The following is a 20,680-nucleotide window of genomic DNA, read 5'->3' as shown; positions in this document are numbered from 1 at the left end:
TGTTTTGGCAGGAAGTATGGGGAAAGCCGCCTTTGGAGACAGACTTAGCCTCTGGGCCCATCCTTGCTTGTTTACCAACTTGAGGCCTTTAGTGAGTCCTTGACAAATCTGAGTCTGAGTCTCCTCTGAAAAAGGCTTCAGGATAATCACACTTCTAGACAGTGGAATGAAGTTCACATCATATATCAGATGCCCACCCAGTATGTCACATCGCAGGTGCTCAGCAAAGGGAAAGTCAGGGTTATGACAGCATGTTTTGGAGGGCTACATCTCTGTCTGTCTCATTGTGGGCCAGGGGAGATCACCCTAAAGCATGCTGGCCCCTGCCCAGGAGGATGAATTTGCACATGTCCATAGGAGCAGAATTTCCTTGGGATTGTTGTAGGTCATGGACTTGGGGGGCTCGTGGGCACATTGGGCACTAGCAGTCCTGTGAGAACTGCTGTGAGCCCCCTCTCACACTGGTTTCTCTTCTCCAAGGCTACTGAGCTGACAGCTTCAATAGACAAGAAGAACCAGAGTTTGCAAGAAAAGGCTGAAGAGCTACTCCAGAAGGAGCAGGAAATTCTCCAGCTGGAGAAAGGTGAGGAGTGGATTCCTGACTATGTCTGGTGTCCCTGCCCCACGCTGGCTCTGTCATACAGCTGGTAGACCAGGGATCATGCTGCATACTCCCTCTGCCGCCCTAGGTCATGCCTCTGCCATGCTGCAGATGCACCAGCTACAGAGTGAGCTGGAGGCCCTGAGGAGTCAGAGGGCCGAGGAAGTCCTGGTGACCACAGTGCAGGAGGAGCTGCCAAGGCTACAGGGCCAGGAGCCATATGTAAGTCACAGCCATGTACCGAGGCACATGTACACAGGGCACTTGTTCTGTGCTGTGGTGTCCTTTCTTTCAGTGGGGTGTTCAGCTGGTGAAGAGGCTGTGAGGCCTGCATGCCTTCGTGTGTGTGGCACCTGTCAGTGTGCAGGCTGTCAGTGTGACTGCGTGAGAAGCTGGTATCCCTCTGGAAGGCACTGGGCGGGTCTTGTGTTGAACGCTGGCTCCTGGAAGCTCAGGAGGCCACACCTATGGAATAAGCTCTCCTCTTCCCCATACACCTGCAGCTTAATGTCAACATTACCTGTCCTGCTCTCAACTTGCTGCCACCAACCACCCATAGGTAACCTCAGAAGCTATGCAGGACCCCATGTGCCAGCTTCCAGCTGCAGACGGAACACCAAATGGAGAGGTTGGGGCCATGGATCTAGGGCGGCTACAGAAGGAAAAACAGGACTTGGAGCAGCAGCTTACAGAGAAAAATAAGGTGAGGCCCTTTGTCTCTGTCCCCACCCTCAGCCTCAGAGTTTGTCTGTTCTCAAGGGTTTTGCCAGTGCCCCCAGGTCCTCTGAGGAGGTTTTACGTGGCTTTCAAAAGGTCTTCCTCCTGCTCTTCCTTTTCTCACTTTTGCCCTTCTTGCTTCCACTTCCCCCAAGCCTCTTGAGCTACTGTCCAGAGTATCTGAACCTGAATGGCAGTCAGCCCAGCTGTCCTGCTGGCTCCCAGCTGGGCCGTATGGACAGCCCCTCCCCTCTTCACTTCCTCTCCACAGCTGGGAACACCATTGATCCTGGCCTCTGAGGGGTCCAGGTAGTTAGAAGGAAGGTGTTTGTTAAAAGGACTGCAAACACTGTGGTATCTGGTGGAAGGTCAATAAATGTCATGATTCCACCCACCCCACCCTGCGTCTGCACCTATGAATTCAGGTTCTCATTTCATCCTGGATTTGAAAGTGCCCTGCAAACTTAGGGGCTAGCTGGATATTGCTCTGGCCTGAAATTCTTCCCCTAAATTTTTGTGGGGGCAGGACTTAGATGATAAAGGAGAAAGGTGTTCATTCCCCCTTGAATCTCTTCATGTGAAATATGATATGTGTAATCCTAGCACCTCAGGAGGCAAGGCTGGGGATGTGGCGCAGCTGTGGAGCAGCAGCAGTTATAGAACCTCTGGGTTCCATCCCCAGTACAAAAAATGAGAGAAAGAGAGTACAAAACAAATGTGTGGTTCAGTGAACTAACACTGACATAATCAGAACATTGCCAGCATCCTTGAAGCCAAGGCTCCCTCCGGCCCCACATGGCCCCCTGGTGGCCAGGATCCTCTCATAGAAATGGTTGCCCTGTTATCTTTAGTACTACTGCCTCAGCGCAGGTTCCTGGCAGTAGAGTTTAGTTTTGCCCCTAATGAACTGAACTTAGCTTTGCTCTACCTTCTCTCCTCACCACCCCCCGTCCTGCCTCTTCCACCCCACGCTCCTGCCTTGCCTGCACAGCCGCCCAGCCCTCCTTCCATCCCACTCCTCTCACCTCCTCACTGGCCTTGGTCCAGGTGCTGTTTTCTCCTCTTGCTCCATCATAACTTTTTCCTCCAAGTCATTCTGTCCACTGACAGTATGAGGTGATGAGACTGTATCATGCTGTTGACTCCCGTCCTCGCCTCCGTACTGCCAACCTCTCTACCCTCCTCTAATGCAGGTTGGAACTTGTGCACTTGCCATCCTCTTTTCCACTCCTTTTCTCATCCGCCCCAGTCAGGCACTCCCCTGCCTCTCCACAGAGAAAAAGCTCTTGTCAAGCTCACCAGTGACATCCACCTTGCTAAATCCAGAAGTCAGTTCCTAATTTTTCTTCTAATTGGTAGCACTTGGCATACATTTCTGCCTTGAAGCTCACCTCTGATGGCCCACTCCTTCTCTGCTCCTTGAGGGGCCGTGTCCTCCCCACTCCCAACACCATGTAGCACAGGGTCCAGCCCCAACCTCTATCTACACTGCACTTTCCCTTGGGGATGTCACATTCCTAAGCTGCATCCCTGCCTTCATGAGATGGCCCCATGAATACATCTGCTCTATTTCCACATGAGCGTTTAAAAGGCATCTTAAACTTAAAACATCCAGAACCAAACTTGAGCTTTCAATTCTCCGTAGCTTTACTGCCATCTTTTCCATCCCAATAAATGACAAAATCCTGAGAGTCATCCTTAGCCCTCTGGTTCTGTACCACCAACACCAGAACAGTAGCATATCCTTGACTATCCCTTCAAACTATACCAAAATCAATTGCTTCTCACCACTGCCACCTACTCTAGGTTACCATAATCTCTTCTCTAGAAGGTGGTGTTGGATTTCTAGATGGTTTTGCAGTGGCCATAAAGACCTGTCATCTTGCCTCCCCGCTTTTAGTCTCCTCCATCCCATCGCCTCCTCTCAGCCTTGTCTTTCTGTGAATATATCAAGTACCCTCTCACCTCAGTGCCTTTCTGCTTTCTGAGCCTTTGGCCTACGCAATTCTTGCCCTGATTATTACCTTCATCACTTCGTTTATGGTGTCACTTTATCAATGAGGCCCTTGCCACCCTGACAGATCTCACCATCAAAATACCCTAACCCCTTACCTTGCTTCTGTGTCTCTCAATACCTTCTGATATGCTACATATTACTTACTGTCTTCCCTCTGAGGGTAGATTTTTTTTGGTGGGGGGCGGGGAATGCTGTGGGTGAGCCCTGGGCCTTGAGCATGCTAGGCAAGCATTCTACCACTGAGCTACAACTCCAGCCCATGACAGTATTTGGCACATCAGTAATTACTAGATGAATGAATGAATGATCAGGAAGCCAAGTAAGACAACATAAAATACCAAATATACTTTTGGGGGAATGTCCAGCCTCATGGTCAACCAAAAGAATACAAATTGAAACCACATTGTGCCATTTTATATATCCAGGTATGTTGCAGATGATTTAAAACGCATGACAGTCCAGGAGCTCGAGGCACTTCTGTGAGTCTCTGGAATCTCACTCCCACTTGTGGGAATACCTCTTGAGGAAACAAAGCTTATTCCAGCCTTGTTTAAAAATGGGGAGCCAGGGGCTGGGGTTATAGTTTTAGTGCCTAGTACATGCAAGGCCCTGAATTCAATCCCTAGCACCACACACACACACACACACACACACACACAAATAATAAAACTGGAAACCCAGCCACATAGTAAGATATGGGTCTTCCCCTAGAGTTATTGTCAAAACTACTATTAGGAAAACTAGAAATCTGTGAAAACTGATGACAAAGTATTCAAAATGCTAATGACTCAATGGAAGAACTGGAGATTGGAATTAGAAGTACACAAGAGGGGCCTGGGGTTGTGGCTCAGTGGCAGAGCGCTTGCCTAGCATGCGTGAGACACTGGTTTCGATCCTCAGCACCACATAAAAAATTTAATAAAGGTATTGTGTCTGTCTGCAACTAAAAATACATATTTTTTTTTTTAAAAATGTACACAAGTACTGGGGATATAGCTCAGTTGGTAGAATGCTTGCCTCGAATGTACAAGACCCTGGGTTAAATCCCCAGCACCACACAGACCAAAAAAAATGTACACAAGAAACCCTCATTTTGATATGTGACAATTGTGAGATTTTGGAGAAATTTTTATTTAAAAATTCTTCCCTGGGCTTACTTCTTAACTGCAAAACAAAAATTAAAATTCCCAGTCTGCAATTCAGCAATTTAGGAAGCTGAGGCAGGAAGAGCACAGGTTCAGGCCAGCCTGGGCAGCTTAATGAGACCCTGTCTCAAAAATAAAAAGGGCTGGGATGTAGCTCAGTGGTAGAGTACTCCCTAGCATGTACAAGGACCTGGGTTCAAATCTCAGCACCGTAGAAGAAAAAAACAATTCCTGTATTGCTGATTACAAAATTTTAATTGGAAAAATAGAAGTTAGCATTCCTAGTGAATAATGGAAGGTGTAATAAATTTTATTCAAGGCTCATAATGCCAATTAGCTTACTAATTTAAAATAAAATAAATGACATAAAACCCAGTGTTGGTTAATTGTGTAGAAAGACTGGTCTTTTACACTGTTCAAAATAGCACTGCAAATTATTATAGTATTTCAGGAGAGCAATGCTGATGAGCACTACAAATTCTGGCTCAAATAGCCTACTTGGGGATCATGCCTACGTAATAGACTTTTTTCTTTCTTTGTTTTTGACACAGTGCTGGAAATTGAACCCAGGGCCTCCTACAAGCTAGGCAAGCCCTTTACCACTGAGCTCCATTCCCATAAATAGAATTCTGAGGACAAAATAATGTTGTGCAGAGCTGTTCCCAGCTGTGCTACCCTCAAGCTCAGACCCTGGAAGCAGGCCCCAGGTTACAAAGGTGGTTGGGCAGTAGTGCAGCTGAAGAACAGTGTGACATGGTGACCACTATGGTACCTGAGGAAGCAGGGGAGTGGAGAGTGGCAGCATGGGAGGGAGAGAGCCGTGCATGGGCCGGCCAGTGCATGTGGCGGCTGAGCATGAGCTTCTGGGGAGGGCAGAGGCTTGTACAAGCAGGTGTTTAGGGAACCCAAGCAGATGTATTTGTTTTCATTCACACCTTGGAAATAGTCAAATATGCCTCTAACGACTGGGTGTGGGCGGGTGGGGGTTTATCTCAGACCATAAAGCAGATGCAGCAGAGGATGCTGGAACTTAAGAAGACGCTGCAGAAGGAGCTGGTGAGTGCCCATGCCATGTGCCCACCCAGGTGCCCGGCCCCTCTTCTCCCCGCTCTCACGCTCTGGTTTAGGTCATCCTGGGGTCCCTTGCTGCCTGATGGTGTTCCCCCAGTTGTTTGCCAAGGGATCTCCAGGAGGTCAGGTGTGGGCAGGTAGAACAGCAGTCTGGGGCATATGCCTGTCTTCTCTGTGCCTGTGTCCTCACCTGCAGGTGGGGCTTGCACTGGGAGTCCTTGTGGTAGTATTGGTACAGGGTGTATATGGCAATGTTTGGATCAACATGGGACAAGAGCAGCATCTTTGTTCCAGGCTGGGATGCTCATTGTCTCAGGGACATGTGTCCGGAAACATGACCTTATGCCTTCCTAGCCATCAACCCTACTCGTAGGAGCTGAGCCTTCCTCAGACTCTGGTGCTTTCTTCCATGTTAGGGCCCTTTTGCCCTGTAAGGGGCAGGTTAGGCAGAGGTGATCGCAGCTGGGGCCAGGGAACAAACTCCCCCACCCCACCCGTGATTTCCTACCTGTCTTTGAGGGTTCAACTTAACACTTTTCCCATTGGTTTGTCAGAAAATCAGACCCGACAGTGAGCTTTTTGAAGTCCGGGAAAAGCCAGGCCCTGAGATGCCAAACATGGCCCCTTCTGTCACGAATAATGCTGACTTGACTGATGCCCGGGAGATCAACTTCGAGTACCTTAAACATGTTGTTTTAAAATTCATGTCCTGCCGAGAATCCGAGGTAAAGAGCTTCCAAGCTGCCTTTTGGGTATTGAGCCCAGCCCTGCTCGTAGCTTCCCACCCAGTCCACTTCCTTCCCTCCCCCACCTCCATGTTCCATGTGGATACTTGGCCATTTCTCAATCAGAGCCATAGGAAGGTAGAGACCACGGAAGAAAGTGGCTCATAGGGGAAGATATAAGCTCCACTTTCAAATCTTAACTTGGATGCTAAGGCCAGAGTCTTGGGAACAGAATCCACCCAGCATTCCTGAGTACTGCCAAAAGAGCAGAATAACTGCAGAGGATGTTTTCTTGGTCCTTCCAGTCCCCAGAGTGAGAGATGGGGGGAAAACAGAACATATCATTGTTGACATACTTCAGAAAGTACAAACTTCAGCTACTTGTCCTTGCTAATCAAAGCAAACAGGAAATGCTGTCCCATTTAGTCCCCTTACTTTCTGCCCCCACCCCACCAAGCAAAACCTGTTTTGTTTCAGGCTTTTCACCTTATAAAAGCTGTGTCAGTGTTGCTGAACTTTTCACAAGAGGAAGAGAATATGCTCAAGGAAACTCTGGAATATAAGGTAGGGTTCTGATCTGCTGTTTCAGCTGCCAAACACTCTAGTCCAACATCCCAGCACTGGCAAATGAGACCAGCCCCTGGAGGCAGGTAACCAGTCACAGTTGCATCATCAGCTGAGCTGCTTTTGGATGATGAACTTGATCTGAGTACTGAGGACTTCTTTTTTTGCCCAAATGTGCTGCATTTGACGAGCAGACTGTATTTTTTTGAAGCATTTTTGTTGATAGCACTTCATCAACAGCATCACATTTGGCATAGCACTTTAAAAAAAAAAAAAAAATTCTGGGTTGGGGATGTAGCTCATTGGTAGAGTACTTACCTAGCATGTGCAGGTGCCCTGAGTTTGATCCCTAGCACAACAGCAAGAAAATTTTTTTGAAATCACCTGCATAAATACTGAAACAGAAAAAATTACCAGGGTATGGCGGTGCAACCTCTAATCCCAGCTACCAGGGAAGATAAGGGCAAGAGGAGAATCACAAATTCCAGGGCAGCTTTGAAAACTTAGCAAGACCCCATCTCAAAATTTTTTTTTTTTTTTTTAAAGAGAGAGAGAGGAGAGAGAGAGAGAATTTTAATATTTATTTTTTAGTTATCGGCAGATACAACATCTTTGTTTTTGTACGTGGTGCTGAGGATCGAACCTGGGCCGCACGCATGCCAGGCGAGCGCGCTACCGCTTGAGCCACATCCCCAGCCCTCAAATTTTTTTTTATTTTTATTTTTATTTTTTTAGAGAGAGAGAGAGAGATTATTTATTTATTTATTTTTTAGTTTTCGGCGGACACAACATCTTTGTTTGTATGTGGTGCTGAGGATCGAACCCGGGCCGCACACATGCCAGGCGAGCGCGCTACCGCTTGAGCCACATCCCCAGCCCCTCAAATTTTTAAAAAAGGGCTAGGAATATAACTGAGCGGAAGAGCACACTGGGTTCAATTCCCAGTTACAAAAAGACAAAAACTTACTTACAATTCTATTGCTTTGTTCTCATCACCTCAAGTTTCTTTCCCACACTTAGAATGGGGCTCTCAGCTCTGCAGACTGGTAACTGGAACCATCTCCATTGCTTTGTTCACAGCCAGTCAGGACAGCAGGAGGTTGGGAGCAGGGACTCAGGGAAGGAGAGGGGGCTGTTTCTGCTTCCTCAGCACCCAGTCCTGCTTCTCTTCTCAGGAGCCTTTTCTGTTTCAAACACAGATGTCGTGGTTTGGTTCTAAACCAGCTCCCAAGGGCAGCATCCGGCCGTCTATTTCAAACCCTCGGATACCATGGTCCTAGAGGGAACACCCAAGGATGGAGCTCCGTGGGTTGACATTTTTCTGTGAAAAGAACACTGACACACCAGCCTGGGTGGGTTTTTAATCACTGTAAATGCAGTATTTTGTACAAGCGTCTAAATATTGTTTACAAGACTTTAGACTACCTTCCTGCAGGCTGACATGAACCGCAGGAGGGAGCTGATCCTGTTATTCTGGTCACCCAATGGGGAGGGTCCCAGCACTACCCAGACTTCCAGTGCTGCTAATATCCTAGCCCTGGCCAGCACCCGAGTCCTCTTAACATTAGCACGAAAAGCTGAAGCAGCGATCAGTATGTCAGGTTGCAACTGACTCATCATGTACAGGTGATGTATAGAGGCGACGACAGCCCTTTGAAATGGTGCCCAGCAGGCCAGACCCACCTGCTTCTGCCACAAAAAAGCCAACTCCGTGAAGGTGGCTTTTAAAAGTCCCCTTCCGTTGGCGTATTTTGGATCAGTTGAGTTAGGAGAGGCTTTTGACCCTTCCTCTTGAGAAAACATTTCACTTTGTTTCCCACACCACCTAGAACTTGAGATGTGTGCATCTTTAAGGTACTCTGGGGCCAGTGTGGATTCATGAAGAATATGCAACTTTCTGACGGTGTCTCCATTTTACTTAAGAGAACTAGCAGTCAGATAAAGAGATTCTAAGTATAGTACCAAATACACTCAATTGCCTTTTTAATGAATGTACTTATCTTGGATAGGTTGCTGGTAAACCATTTTAAACTATTTTTTATAGCTAAATAGTTCTTCACTATTATAAACATATCTTCTGTATTATAAAATCCATTTAACTGGTGTTCTTAAAGGAAGATCAAATCATCAAGAGGAAATGTTTCTATAAACGGGATTCCTGTCCCTCTGTGATTCTGTTCTCTGAAGAAGCCGTGGTATGTCATCAACTTTGCTCTAAATTCTTACTACCACTGCTTATCACACTTTTTCTACTTAAGGATAGTCTGCTTTATTCAACCAGAGCAGCAGCTGTCCCTTCTTCCCTCAGCCTTGACCAAAACATTGGTGGCAGTCTGCCTTGTATGTGGAGCCACTCTCCCCATCACCCTGCCCCCCTGTATTTGACACTACATTCATGTACAGCGTCCAAACAGCCCCAGCTGGCTGCAGTACTTGATAGCACACACATGCCTCCAACAAGAGCTGACAAAAACTAGTATTCATTATTATGCTTGTTCTGGATAAGCCAAAACATGGAATCTAAAAGGAAACCATTTACTGATTTATAGTTTGATAAAAGTTTCATTGATAAATAAAAAACTACTAATAACTGGAGCTCCTAAATTTATTATGTCATGTATCTATGTAAAGTTGTTCCTCAATTATGCTTAAGGTCAAAATACATATATATATATACAGACATACATAAAATATATCTCACAGAAAAACAAGTATTGGCAGTTTACTTCATTTCCATGAAGTACCAAGCCAGGGCAGCAAGACCTTAGCCCAGCTCAGGCTCTCCCATGCAAAAGAACCATTCTCCAGTTACCTACCTCCTTGTGTGGCCCTTCCTGCAGATGTCTGTCCCTTTAAAATGCTACTTCCCACCTAGTGGGGACATGGAACTGGAGCCCCTTTTGTTTGCTAACTTTGATGAGGAAGAGGTAGCTTCCTCCTTTTCACCTGTTCCAGGAAAGAATCCAAGGGGACTGATAGTTCATGGTTTACCAGAGGCCGCTACAACATTTCTGTGGAAGCCTGTGCCACTCCCTGGCAGTTTGAGGGGTGGCTATGAGGCCCGTTACGAAGTCCAGTAGCTTAAGACAGCTCCCTCTGACTAGGCTTTCCTCCTGCATGTTGAATTTCCTTCAGCTTTAAGAGGAAGAATGGAGTAAATATTCCAAGTGATTTAATGCACTTTTACTTTGTATAAAACTGTGATACATATATATATATATATATATATATATATATATATATATATTGCCCTTTATATGAGCATCAGACCTTGATCCACACTCTCAGTGTTGTAAATAGGAACTGTATTACCTAAAAACTGCTGTAGAAAATTCATTTGTGGTGCAATACACTTTTGGATTAAAGCTCTTCAAACCAGAGACAACTACAGTGGGTTTTACTTGATATACCTTGGCATTTCTTGACTTGTTAAATCTAACATACTGTGTCTTATATTTAATATTTCAAGGGTTGAGGTTTCAGAAAGAACTTCCCCAGGCTGGGCTTTTGATTACATGTGATTTAATGGTGCCAACAATCTAGTCTTCCCTCCCAAGCATCACATGGTTCTGCAGAGGAGCTGGGGAAGGCAAAGGCTTGTAGTTACTTTGGTCAAAGTCTATATCCAAGGCCTGCCTGACTGTGAGAGCTTCAGGAATACGAGTAAGGGTCCTTTAACAGAATGCAAGTTGTAGTTACACATGCTGAGAAGCAGCTCTTGTAAGAGGCTCACCGTTGGTGGTTATGTGGAACAAAATTTTGTTCTTTTTATGTCTGTTGGCTGATTGCTAACTGTTTCTGGTAGTTCTTTAAAGAAAACTTGTCATTATTCCATAAGATTCCTGGAACACAGCAGACCCAGCATCAGGAGATGTGACTAGGTACAGCCAAGGCCTACTCTCAAAAGACTCAAAAGTGTAATCACACAAACTGAAGACTTTTAAAGCCTTGATGAATTAGTAAATTTTCTGGCACTTTATTAAGTTAAATAAGCTCCAAAATTACATACAAATAAAATGAGTAAGAAACAATAAATAGTTTTTCAACAAAACACCTCTCTGAAGCATCCAGTGACTCTGTAGCCAAGGCTTGCTGAAGTTCTGTGTGACAAGAGGCCTCCAGACTTCCATGCTCTCTCCCCAGGGATGGCTGGACAGAAAAGCACACCCACCCATTCCACATGGAGTTTCTGGAACAGTCAAACTCTCATTCATGACCAACCCATTCATTATACTTTTTACATACATGAAACACACAGCAATGATATACTAATAAGCCAAGAGCTTTATTGATGCAGCAGGCACTTTACAATGAACCCAAGAGAGTCCGCCTTCTCTGGGAAGACAGGATGTCTGTACAAACTCTCAGGTTTTTCCACTTCAAAAACACAAGCTCTCCCTTTCACCGTGGCCCTTGGATATGCACCTGCCCAAATCATCCCTCCCCCATTTTAAACAAACAGGCAGTGCACACACAATGACCAACACTGGCCAGCCACTCTGTAGACAGTTCTGCATCACTCTATAGCGATGTCAGTTCTGCATCGCTTTGTAGACAAAGGCAGACTCTCGGATCCTGCAAAGGATTTAGGAAACAGTAAGATGATTTCTCCCTCCACCTCAAAAATAAAATACATTTCAGCCGATTTCAGCAGATATGTGTCCTGAAATACTTAGTTGGGAGTTCCTAGGAAGATGGTCCATTGTCAATCCCTTCTTCACCAGCCTGGGCATCCAAAATTCTTCTCAACGTAACATGAGTCTTTTTTTTTTTAAACAGTCTTTCTTGCTGTAAGAACTCTTATAATGGAGCCTAGTCCTCCTACAGCTAAGGCCTGTGGGGGCAGGAAAAGGAAGCATGTCAAATGAGACCTGGATGACCAAGGGGGAGATGGAACCATGCATTCCTGGACCTAATCCCACTGTGTCACAGACCCACTGACAAAGGATTCCTGCGAAGGAAAACAAGTTCTAGGAAAGGCGGCTTGTCTGGAGCCGAGGGTCCCAGGAGCTGCCAGCATTGAGGCAGTAGAACTGGCTTGAGAACACAGTCAACAGGCACACGGCAGAACACAAGTTTCCCTCAGGACAAGCTCACTGCTCCCAGCCTGTCAGCACTGCCCAAGACGAAAAAATGCACACCACCCCTCAGGGCTAAGGGGATGAAAGGACCTGGCTTCCATGCCACACAGAAGGCTTGCTCACTCTCCTAAGCAACAAAGCCTCCTGCACCTACTGAGCCATAGCAAAGGGGCGGCCAAAAAGGAACAGCACACCTAACAGCAGGACTAGAGGCCACAGCCAGCACCCATAACCCAGCACCATGGCTACACGAGGATCTAACCACCAATAAGGGAAACATTTTCAAAATTCAATGCTGGTTTCCTAGGAAGGACAGTGTGTTAGCCGGGTCCTCTTTAATGGCAGGCATGCCCACTGTAGTGTTATAAGGAGTTGGAGGTCGGGAGGGCTACAGTAGCACACAAGGCCTTGTTCCTACCCCACAAGCCAAGGGCAGACACAGCTTTTTTTCTACTTCAAGTGGATTAAATGACCATCAAGGTTTCTGCCCATGGTCCCTATGGGTCTGGAGAAGCCAGAAAGGCCAAGGCAGGAAGCCCTCAGAATAGGTGGGAGGGTTGAGCCTGCATTTCTAAGATCCCTCCACCCAACTCCCTCAGCAGCTATCTCCACCAATGCAAAGAAGGTATCATGAAGCCACACCCAACCAGCATGCCTCCCTCCTACCTAACCATGCCATGGCACCTGCCCCCATGTCCTGCCTGGCATAAATCCGCAGCTAAAAAGCAATAGCAACCACGATTACCAGAGACAACATACCTACCAGGTGCTTCTGTGGAAAAGCAAGTGATCGTAAATCCGGGATTAGGCCTGTCATTCTCACTGGCCCTTAGACTAGCCTAGGTTTATTTTGGAAAATCTGGCCTACTGATTTGAATGCTGAGGCATGTCAGCAGGCTGCCTGAAGGGGGCGATGTGTTCACGTACCTTTTCGTGCCACTGGAGTAACACTGCGCTGCTATTTTCTGTGGGCTTCTCAAACCCTTTATAAATGTACTTCATTAACAAGTCAATGCCATTTCTGTCCAGTGACTGCACAGCCTGCTCAATTTCGCTGCTTTTAAAGTTTGTGAGCACTTTCAGCACCACACCCTGGGCTCGCTCCTACAAAGGAAAGAAAAAGGGAGTGAGGTCCAGAGCCACAGCCCAGCCACAACCACACTCACACCCACAGCACCAAATCAAGTGGGCAGAACTCACCAGAAATCTGCTCAATTTCAAATTCATCTAGGACAGTTGAAAAAATTAAGTAGGCTAATGTTTTTAAAAAATTAATTTCAATGTTACCCCCTTACTTATGCCAGGAAGTTATTCTACTTATTTTAGGGATTTTCTATGACATCAGCAAGGCCTCAGATTCCACAAGATATAAAAAAGCAGTGAGCTTTTCTTTTTTTTAAAAAATACTGGCTTACTTGGCTGCAGCTCGCCTGAACATAACCAGAAATAAAGGGGCTGTTCCCCTCCACCACTGCAAAGGTACAGCTGCTAGGTTACATCAAGATGCTTTCAGAATCCTAGCTGCAGGGAGGCCCCTCTCCCTGCACCAAGTTAACAGCATAATTATATTTTTGCACCTAGTTTTTAAAAGGCAGGAAGTGCAAAAGCACTTAAAATCCTTATGCATATAAAGCCTATTCAATAGCTATAAAAGCATAACCACTGATAAGCCCCAAATGGCAGCTCATTTATCTGTTTTGCTAATCATCAAGGGCTGGGCTAAGTTCTAGCCCCATAAAGCCCTAGAGAAAAGTCAGTGTTTCTTTGGGGAGCTTTTATTATAAACATAGCTTCAGGGCTAGGAGTGTAGCTCAGCAGTGCCTAGCAAACATAATCCCTGGGCATCACAAAAAAAAAAAAAAATCACAGCTGTGATGTTAGAGGAATCTCAACATACGGGGAGTGCCAGGAGGCACAGTGCCACTGTCGCTCAGATGAAGCAGACACTGTCCAGACCCCAAGGAGCTCATGCTCCAGCGAGACAACTGCAGCCCTGGTCCCAACAACACCCAGCAGAGCTGCAGCACAACCCCCTTTACCTTCACAGCTTGATTCTTGGTGTTGACTGGAGAGTTCCGCAAAGCTGCATGGAATGCCCGAAGCATGTCCCCTGTGCATCACTGCCAGTTAAGGATGGCTAGGCTGAAACATGTCCATGCTTTTACTAATGAACTCACTTAAAAAACAGCTCAAAAGCAGAGTGAAAAGGGATCTAACACATTCCACCCATCATGCACTGATGGCCTCCTCCAAGTGGGCATAGCCTGTTTACACCTCAATCTTTTCTGAGCCTCAGGGAGGGTGAAGGGCACCTCTGGCGACCCTAAGCCCTTCCTTCCACCTCCCATTAAAAGCAGCTGTCCTTGAGGAGTAGCTTACAGTAAAAAGTGTTTAAGCTTGCTTGTACCTGTTTAGTACTAGGCACCATATCTGCCCTACTGGGTCCTCATGGCAACAGTGCACATGAACTAGAAACCACTCTCAAAGAATGAAGGCACAAACAGGTCTAACTCTTGCCTAATACAACTACTAAAGAAATCAAGATGTGCTAAAATTTCTATTTCCCGGGTCAATTAAGTCCCAACTTTTTTTTTTTTTTAATTGTAGGTGGACACAATACCTTTAGTTCACTTATTTATATGCGGTGCTGAGGATCGAACCCAGTGCCTCCCACATGCTAGGTGAGCACTCCACCGCTGAGCCACAACATCCCCAGCTGAAGTCCCAACTTCTGTGAGAAACTTTTGCCAATAAAATGAGCTGATCTCCATTTCCCTGCTCCCCCAAACTTAGTTGGAATCCTGACACCACATTTTTTGCTGAATTCTGAATACCCAGCACACAAAAGAAATTACAATCTGGGTTAGGTCCCCAAAGGTGACACCTATTTTAAACTGAATTACATCAGCCGACTTTCATTTCCTCATGTGAAACACTGGCTGCAGCCAAAAAGCTTCAAAAATAGAACAAGGAATAGCTCTGCCCAATCAGGTCTTTACTCCTGCACATGCAGTGATACCCACATGTGAACAGAGAGAGCCTCTGGTGCAAAGCTTAATTCCCAGCTTCCCTAGTGTGGACTCCATCTTGATGGAGCTGGGTCTATGCCACCAGGCAAGCCACTCCCAGCCCTGGCTCCCCTGCTCCCTGCCTGGCTCCAATCCACCTTCTACATTGGAGCAGCAGCCCACCCCTCTTATCTTTCAGCTCCGGAATTCCTTTTAACCAGCCACTGGTAACCTCTACCACGCAGTTTTGTTTTTTCCTGGTACTAGGATTTAACTGGGGGCACTTAGTCACTGCACTATATCAGGCCCTTTGTATTTTCTATTTGGGGACTGTAAGTTGTCCAGGCTGGTCTCAAACCTGTGACACTCCTGCCTCAGCCAATTACAAATGTGCACCACCATGCTAGGCTCCTCTCTTCTACTATGGTGTCCTCAAAGCAAAAGGCAAGGTCCCAGAGACTTATAAGACATATGGGCTAGCTCACTCTTCACTTCAACCTAGCACAATGAGCAATTAGTCAACAAGATGGATGGGGAAGGGCAAGGATGATTCAATTAGTGGATGAGGGCAAAAAGTCACTGTTTTTAATATGAAGTCCCTGCAGCACTAGTCTATCAAGGAAACAGTGCAGCCAATGACATAGGAGAGCCTGGAGCCACTTTGGAGAACTTCCTTGTAATCACATATCATTTATGAAGCTGGCCTCTATACCCTTCTGGCTTTTAGGCTCATTCAAAGAACAGGCTGTGACAGCTGGGGGAAGCTTACCCAGCCCCTAGTCTTTTCTAGATTATTCTCAACCATGATACTACAGATTTTTTAGACCACATGATTCTTTGATGTGGGATGCATCCTATAATTAAGCATTATAGGATGCATTTCAGCATCCCTGGCTTCTATCCACTAGATTCCAGTTAACACCCTAAATTGTGACAATCAAAATGTCTACAAACATTGCCAAATTTCCTGAGGGGCTGGGGAAGAGTGCAAGATCATTTAAAATCCTGCTTTAGTCCTTACTATAAGGACCAGAATTGCTTTACTGAGAAAAGGTACTATTGCCACAAGGCCTAGGACCTGGTCCAGATGCTTTTCATATAATTTTAATTCCAAAAACCCTTTGTGACAAGAACCATTATTTCCATTTAAAAGGTGATGAAACTGAGGCTCTGAGAAGGAAAATAACCTGCTTAAAAAGTCAAAAGTTAGGATATCCAGCTGGCCTTCAAATGCAAGGTTTTTTCTATTTGTGTTACTGGGGATTGAACCCAGGAGCCCTCTACCACTGAGCTCCATCTCCAGCCCCTTTTATTTGTTGAGACAGGGTCTCGCTAAGTTTCTGAGTTTGACCTCAATCTCATAATCCCCCTGCGTCAGCCTCCTGAGTCATTGGGACTGCAGGTGCACTCCACCTTGCCTGGCTCAAGCTCTTTCGACAATCTCTTGCTGCTGCTCTATCACTGTCCCAAGCTGTATGTCTGGGCACACTTGCTGGGTGCCCAGTGTTGCTCCCATGGAACTGATAAGGCCAGCATGGCTATCTTTTAAGAGAAGAGGATGCTGAGGTTTAGAGAAGGTATGTGACCTATGCAAGGTCACCAGAGCACAACAAAGCAGATCTGTATTGATACACAGCCCATGTTCTTTCTACTTCTTCAGCATGATCTCCCACCATGACATGCTTCCCACACACTCCCCAGTACTACCCTGAAACAGGCCTCTCTCTCAACTCCTCCACCTCAATCAACCTCTCTCCTGTTCCCCTAAGACTCTTAAGAGGTTCTATAGTTTAAATTCAATGACCTAATACAAGTCCAATACTTGGCACATGGTAGGGACTCAAATAATAGTTCCTTCCTACTCCTTACTTTGGCCCACATTTGCCACAATTTCAGTTTTCCTCATCTGCTAACCTCCTTTTTCCCAATTCCAAATAGTATATACTCTTCATAGTAATGTTTCTGGCACTACCATTAGTGGAAAACCTATTAACCCCTGCATGTGGTAAGTCTAGACCTCTAAGCTGCCTCAAGAAACCCAACTATAACTAGCCCTGGGCTTAGGGAGACATAACCTTCAACAAGCCCTTGTAGCAACAAGACCAAGGCAGCAGCTGGACCTGGCCTTGGTCTCTTCACCTATGGAATGAGGGTTCTGGACCAAAGGCCTGACCCTGGAGCCTTTTCAGCACTGTCTGCTCATGAGGCAGGCCCTGCACCAAACTAGAGAACCAACCTTCCCTCCAGGGGGCCCTCCTCATGACCCCATTTCACCAGTAGGGAAACTGAGCAATCTGGAGGGAGCAGGAAATACAAGTTTCAGTGTTCACCTTTGAAAACACATTCCTGTCCAAAGAAAGTCTGACGGTTTTTGTTTTAAGGGCATATTAGAGGAGCACCACAGAACTCCTCCCAAAAAAATAGTGGGCCTGATTGTCCAAGCTGAGTCAACTGATTAAACACTCAGAACCTGATTTATATACAGCAGGAGCCTCCAACCCTGCCCTGGTGAGTGTGGGGGAGGGGAACACACTTCCTGTAACACCATTTGAATAAAGAAAAATTCTTCCTGTGAGAATAAGTCAGTTTCCTGTGCTAAGGGACCAAGCAGGCTGTGACAATCACCTCTATTTTTAATCTTCTGTTCTAAATGCTTGTTTTCTGTGGCCACAAGAACCGTCATTTCTAATCTTGGGACTCTACTTTTACACTTCACTCTACACTGTATGGTTTTTCTTAGCTCTAAACTAGTAGGGTATTTTTTGCACTGCTTCCTGTACAAGACTCCTGGGGGAGTCACAACTCACTTGTTGAGCTTGGCTGAGACCGTGAAGGTCCAAAGCCCAAGGTGTTCAGAGAAAAATGAAAACAGGTGAAAAAGGATGGCATCAAGCCGACTCTTGGGTAAAAGGCGCACAATCTCGGACTTCAGTGCTGGGCTAAGGCTGCAGCCTTCATTTACCCCTTGGTCCTTTCTTCCCCGCAGTAAGCCACCCGCCCACCCACCCATGCTGTGCTGTGCTGCGCTGCAATCGCGCCCAAGAAAGCAAGTAGGAAGGCCCACGACGGTGCCCCCACCGCCTGACCGCTCAAACACTCAGAGGTGCTCGCTTCGGGCCCCTCCCGCCACCGTCAAAGGGCCTAGGTGCTTCAAGGAGGGATGGAGTTATGGGGCGCCCAAGGCAGGGTCAGCTTGAGAGGATGAAGCGGCAATGGGAGGGGGACCCGCCGAGGGAGCCTGCACACCAGGGTCCTGGGGCCGCGTGGGGCTGCGCTGCTGAGGCGGCGGCGCCAGGGGTGAGGGAACTGAGGGAACGTGGGCGGAGGGCAGCCGGCTCGCAAGGGAGTTGAGAGCGGCTACAAGGGGCCGGGGTAAGGGGAGTGGGGAGGCCGGGCCCGAGGGGCCTGAGCCAGGGATGGGGAAGGTGAGAAGGCGGGGCCGGAGCGGCGTCCGGCCGGAAGGGAGCGCTTAGGCCCGGCGCCGCGCCGGGGAAGGATATTGCCGCAGCAGCCCGTCCACCTCGCTAGGGTCTGGGCCTGGCTCTCCTGCTGCTGCCGCCGCCTCCTCATGCTCGTCCACGAATTTGTTCTCGTCAAACTCGTCGATGTCCACCCGACGGAAGCGCGAAGACAGCGTGTTCCGGGCCATGTCGGGAGCTCGGAGCCTGCCTCAGACGGCTCCGCTCCGGGCCCGACCGCGGCTCCGCTCCGCTCAGCACCGGCTCGGGCTCGGGGGCGGGAAGCGGCCGCCCGGCACCTCCCCCGCGCGCAGACGCCGCCGCACGCCCACTTCCGTCCTGCACCGGAACCGGAAGCTCCGGGCGGGGCTCGACGGGGGGCGTGCCGATGTGATGGGACAGCCTGACTTGCGGGGTAGTGTTCTTCCCGGCACATACCGGGAAAGCTACTCTCATCTTCGTGAGCCGAGTCTTCCATTGTAGGGAGCGAGCGTCCCGTGCACGCACGGATCTGGCATTCTGTGCGCCGTAATTGTGCCTCCCTGCCTCCGAGGAGACTCTGGCCCAGGGAGGCGGGCCCGGGGCGGCCACAGGCGAGGTCTCCCGACGTGGTCACTGCCCAGACCCGAGGGACACCGAAGCCGGGATGTGTTTCTGGAGCGCCGGATAGACTTCTGCGGCCTGAAGGAAGTAAGAGTTCTTATGCCCTGGGGAGTGACCAGAGAGGGAGTCCCTAAGCCTGGGAGCCTTGACCACCACCACACTGAACCAGAGGAGGTTGCCAATGCTTTATACATAAAAGTGACCATACTGTTAAAGGAGCGAGAGATTTTAAAGACGTTTAAAGTGTATCCAGGGGGCTGTCAAGACTCTGACAGATTTTACCTTGGGCATGTCGCAAGCTTGCAGTATATAGCATTCACCATGGCCCTGCGGGTAGGGGGCCAGGAGAGGTACATGACTCGGTTGCCACCATACTGGCCCAAAGGGCTAATTCCGAGTGTGGAGAAGTTCTGACCAGACAAGTGCATCTTAAGAAGCTGACTTCCCAGAATCTGATGGAAGGTGAGGAGGTTAGGACAAAGTCTAGGACAACTGAGATGCCATGATTAGTTTCCTGAAGAGTTCTGTTAATTGACCTTTGACCCTTGCCTTAGGCTAACATGAGCCTTTTTCATACAAAAGTGTGAAAACTATTTTCATTACATTTTCCTCTGATTGTACTTTTTATTAAAAGTAGTTGAAACATGACTTGTTTTCATTGCTTTAAGCCACCCAGTCTGCTATTTTGTTATGACAGCCAAGCTGACTCCTCCCCAACTCCCAACATTGTACTGAGGGATTGCTAGGCAAGTGCTCCATCACTGAGCTATATCCCCAGTCCATTTTCATTGCTATGAATACTTCACACTGAACAATCTACAGGTTAAAAAAGTAAAAAAAAAAAAGGGGGGGTTGGGGATGTGGCTTAAGTGCTCAATCCTCAGCACCACATAAAAATAAAATAAAGATATTGTGTCCACCTTAAAAAAAGTCAATATTTAAAAAAAAAAAAAGGAAAAAAAAATATGCTACCAGACTGTGATGCAACTTAACCTTGGAAGCTAAAGATACAAATTCCCACCATGGAAGTCTGAATAGTCTGAAGTTCTGGAAACTATCAAAACCCATATGTATTTCAGCCCCATACCTGGGAAGACATTTGTGTGACTCTGGTAGTCCACAAATCAGTAAAAAGTTCATATCCCCCAGAACATCCTGATCAGAAGATACTTGAAAACAGAAATGCTTATTTTACAAGTAAGGAAACAGCCCCCCAAAAAGTGGTGAAAGAAATAATGTTATAGCTCATGGTCACAGACTTCCAGTTGTCAGGGAGATAGGACTCAAAAATCCAGGGGCTGAGGATGTGGCTCAAGCGGTAGCACGCTCGCCTGGCATGCGTGCAGCCTGGGTTCAATCCTCAGCACCACATACAAACAAAAGATGTTGTGCCCGCCGGTAACTAAAAAATAAATATTAAAATTCTCTCTCTCTCTACCTCTCTCTCTCTCTCTCTCTCTTTAAAAAATAAAAATAAAAAAAGATATTGTGTCCACCTAAAACTAAAAAATATTTTTAAAAAGATTAAAAAATCCAGGGGGCTGGGGATGTGGCTCAAGCGGTAGCATGCTCGCCTGGCATGCGTGCGGCCCGGGTTCGATCCTCAGCACCACATACAAACAAAGATGTTGTGTCTGCCGAAAACTAAAAAAAAAAAAAAAAAAAAAAAATCCAGATTATACTATGTCAG

General features: G+C 47.0%; 2 protein-coding genes across 12 annotated transcripts in view; one reads left to right on the top strand and one right to left on the bottom strand.

Annotated features, from left to right (window-relative positions):
- Golga1 (golgin A1) overlaps positions 1–10,226 on the top strand; it is a 57,509-nt gene extending 47,283 nt beyond the window's left edge. For all 11 annotated transcript variants that reach the window (XM_046451920.2, XM_046451925.2, XM_058581738.1 and 8 more), the window contains 7 exons: positions 481–583; positions 690–823; positions 1,161–1,304; positions 5,477–5,536; positions 6,106–6,276; positions 6,754–6,840; positions 8,040–10,226. In XM_046451920.2, the coding sequence (XP_046307876.1) occupies positions 481–583; positions 690–823; positions 1,161–1,304; positions 5,477–5,536; positions 6,106–6,276; positions 6,754–6,840; positions 8,040–8,120 (780 nt within the window). In that variant the 3' untranslated portion in view covers positions 8,121–10,226. The remainder of the gene's footprint in view (positions 1–480; positions 584–689; positions 824–1,160; positions 1,305–5,476; positions 5,537–6,105; positions 6,277–6,753; positions 6,841–8,039) is intronic.
- An 880-nt stretch (positions 10,227–11,106) lies between these two features.
- Positions 11,107–18,599, bottom strand: Arpc5l (actin related protein 2/3 complex subunit 5 like). Its single transcript, XM_046451936.2, has 4 exons — positions 18,430–18,599; positions 13,961–14,033; positions 12,849–13,025; positions 11,107–11,674 (listed from the first exon to the last, which is right to left on the bottom strand). The coding sequence occupies exons 1-4, from the start codon at positions 18,576–18,578 to the stop codon at positions 11,612–11,614; spliced, it is 462 nt and encodes a 153-aa protein (XP_046307892.1). The 5' UTR covers positions 18,579–18,599; the 3' UTR covers positions 11,107–11,611.
- Between the last annotated feature and the right edge of the window lie 2,081 nt (positions 18,600–20,680).

This window comes from Marmota monax, unplaced genomic scaffold, assembly GCF_021218885.2.
Source record: "Marmota monax isolate L192 unplaced genomic scaffold, Marmota_monax_Labrador192_F-V1.1 WCK01_AAM20220418_F8-fsc00020, whole genome shotgun sequence".
Classification (NCBI taxonomy): Eukaryota; Metazoa; Chordata; class Mammalia; order Rodentia; family Sciuridae; genus Marmota; species Marmota monax.
The sequence above is the reverse complement of the archived record's forward strand: the minus strand, read 5'-3'. Positions and strand labels throughout refer to the sequence as shown.